Genomic DNA, 3,247 nt, shown 5'->3' with positions numbered 1-3,247 from the left:
CCAAGGTAACCATGTGATGGAAGTCCAGACATAATTACAGACAACACAGGCCTCTAAGTCTCATCCCACACAAAACTAAGACACCAGCTAACAATCACTAAACATTTGAGGAAACAAACACAAATGACAAAGCACCACAGAAAGTAAAAAAGACCCTGAAGAGAAGATAAAAACTTTAATAATACTAACAATTTTTGAGGACAATCTATCTATACACGAACAGGACATCAAATTCTCTAAATATCAGAAAAGATGTGGTAGAACTTTTACAAACCAAACATCTGACAACAGAAAGAAAATTCAACAAAAACATTTGAACATAAAGCCAGGCACACTAGCGCATGCCTTTAGTCTCAGGGCTTGGGAGGCAGAGGCAGGCAGATCTCCCAGCCTGATCTACAGAGCAAGTTCAAGGACAGCAAGCGATATGCAAAGAACCCCTGTTTCAAAAAACAAAAAGGTAAAATAAAGTATGATGAATGCGTTTTTTTCTTCTTCTTAAAGATAGGCTAGCCTCAAACTCAGAGGTCTGCCTTTGCCTCCTGAGTGCTGAGATTAAAGATGAACAACAGCACACTGGGCTGAAGTAGCACTTTTAACCGTAAAACTCATAGGCCTTCCAGAACCACTTAAAGTGTTATGATGATTTCTTGAGGGTTAGGAAATTTCAGAAATGACTGACTAGTTGGTGGTTTAGCTCAAGTGTAAAACTGTCAGAGGACAGGGGTAATGGAAGAGAAGATGAAATGACTTTAAAGAGACATCTCCAGTATCTTCAGTGCAGAGATGGTTACACAAATGTAAACATAAGTCACAATGGTATAGAATCCATACATATGCTGCCAGTGCTAATCTCTTAAATTTACTATTGAAACATAGTTATATAAAGGAATATTGGTGGAAACTGGGTAATTAATACATGGGAGCCCATATAGTATTTATGGTTTATGCCTATAATTTAGTACTTGGAAAGCTGCAGTAGGGACACCTATAAATTCAAGGCCTGCCTGACCTGCCTAGTGAGTTTAAGGCCAACTAGGACCACAGAGCAAAATTCTATCTTAAGTAAAAATAAAAGGGCTGACTGAGGACATAACCCAAATGGTGAAGTACTTGTTTAACATCAATAAAGTCCTGGGTTTGAGCCCCAGGACCACATAAAACTAAGCAAGGTGGTACATGCCTGTACCCCAGGACTTGGGGTGGAGGTTGGAGGATCAGAAGTTAAAGGCCATCCGTGACTACACAATGAGCTTGAGACCAGTCTACACTACATGAGACCCTGGCTAAATAAATAATTAAAAATTCATGATTCATGGGACTCCTCTCTACTATTCTTATAACTTTTCACATATACCAATAATCTTTTAAAATACAAAGTTAGCTAAAAGACTTTCTAAAAAGTGTTTGATAACAATATTTGTATGTGCATGTTTTTAAACATTTAAACATATGGAGGTCAGATGACAACTTTTGGAGGTGTTGATTCCCTCCTTCTATCTTGTGGGTTCTAGAGACTGAACTCAGGTCCTCAGGCTTGGTAGCAAGCACCTTTACCTGATGATCCATCTCACCAAGCATAGTTTTGGTTTTAAGACCAGTCTTGCTATGTGACCCTGGCTGGCATCAGACTCTCAATCCCTTCTATCTCTACCTCCTAGGACATGCCAGTTAAAATGTGAGAGTGCGTGCACACGCGCATGCACATGCACACACATACATACATACATACATACATACATACATACATGAGCCTGCACAAATACTATGGTGCACGTGGGGAGGATGAAGGACAACTTGTGGAAACAAGGTCTTTCCTTCCACAAAGTGGGCTGCAAACTCCAGACATGAGTCTCTGCAGCAAGTACCTTTGCACACAGCTGGCACACTGTCACAGGAACTACTTTTTAATGTCAAACCAAAGAAGCACTTATGAGCAGTAGACATTATTTCCTTATTGCTGCATTAGTAAGTTTTACTTCAAACTACTAAAAGTATGGTTTTAGAAATGGGTATATTGGCACAACTATAATACCGGTAACTGTGAGGCTGAGGCAGGATTCAGAAAGCTTCGTACCAGCCTGGAAAAGATGTAGTAAAAATATTTCCAAAAACAAAAATAAGGGTATGGGGAGATGGCTCAGCAGGTGAGGGTTTTGTATGCTCATCTGGGGAACTGGGTTCGATTCCCAGCACCACATGGCATTTCACAGGGTTTATAACTCCATCTCCAGGACACCTCTCCTGGCCCTGGTATCACTGCCTGAAATGGGACACAGACATCCATGCAGGAAAACCATCCATATGCTTAAAATAAGTAAAAATGCTTTAAAAAAAAAATCCAGTCAGCCAGTAGTAGTAGTGCACACCACTAATCCCAGTACTCAAGAGGCAGAGGCAAGTGGATCTCTGAGTTCAAGGATAGCCTAGTCTGCAGAGTGAGTTCCAGAACAGCTCAGGCTATAAAGAAAAACACTGTCTCAAAACACCAAAATACCAAAACTACCTTAGAAATTAACTCTATAACCAAAGTCTTACCTAAAACTTTCTTCGGAGATATATACTCCATTTTTCTCACGAGCTGCTGCAAGATCCCGCTTCAAACGCTCTATCTCTTCCGTATACTCCTATGTGAGAGGAATGTTACATATAGGCATCACGTTAGTTGACTTTTGTTCTATCATTCAGTGTGGAGAGCATATGCATGAAATAAAACATGTTAGCCCTTTATGGTTTTCAAACATAAAGTTATAATCACACTTTAAAAGGGGGCAGGATTTCACTGCAGGCTGCCCTTGGCAACCTTCAGTCTCAGTCTTTGAAATGCTGAGGTCACATGTGTAGACAGACCTCCACCCCCAACTATTAGTATAGTTTTAAATTAATGCTAATTTGTTTAGAAATAGTCTTTCAATGGCCTTAAAAAAAAATTCTTTAAATGTTTTCATTATAAACTCCTATCCACCTTTAAATAATTAAGATCTCTACTGCTGTGATAAAACTCCAGGAGCAAACAAAACTTGGGGAAGTGTTTACTCAAGCATACACTCCCTTACTGAGGAAAGGCAGGGCGGGAACCTGGAGGCAGGGATCGAGCAGAGGGGAGTGCTGCTTCCTGGCTTTGCTCCTCCTGGCTTGCTCTACCTGCTTTCTTATAGAACCCAGGATCATCTGGCAGGGGTTGCACCATCCACAGTGAGCTCTTGCCGCCCTACATCAATCACTAACTGAAAAAAAAAAAAAAAAA

General features: G+C 40.4%; 1 protein-coding gene across 1 annotated transcript in view; it reads right to left on the bottom strand.

Annotated features, from left to right (window-relative positions):
• Positions 1-3,247, bottom strand: part of Kif11 (kinesin family member 11) — a 38,996-nt gene that overhangs the window by 18,018 nt on the left and 17,731 nt on the right. The window contains exon 10 of the mRNA XM_031390193.1: positions 2,539-2,627. Coding sequence (XP_031246053.1) covers positions 2,539-2,627 — 89 coding nt within the window. The remainder of the gene's footprint in view (positions 1-2,538; positions 2,628-3,247) is intronic.

This window comes from Mastomys coucha, unplaced genomic scaffold, assembly GCF_008632895.1.
Source record: "Mastomys coucha isolate ucsf_1 unplaced genomic scaffold, UCSF_Mcou_1 pScaffold21, whole genome shotgun sequence".
Lineage (NCBI taxonomy): Eukaryota > Metazoa > Chordata > Mammalia > Rodentia > Muridae > Mastomys > Mastomys coucha.
This window is presented reverse-complemented; position numbering and strand designations above follow the sequence as displayed.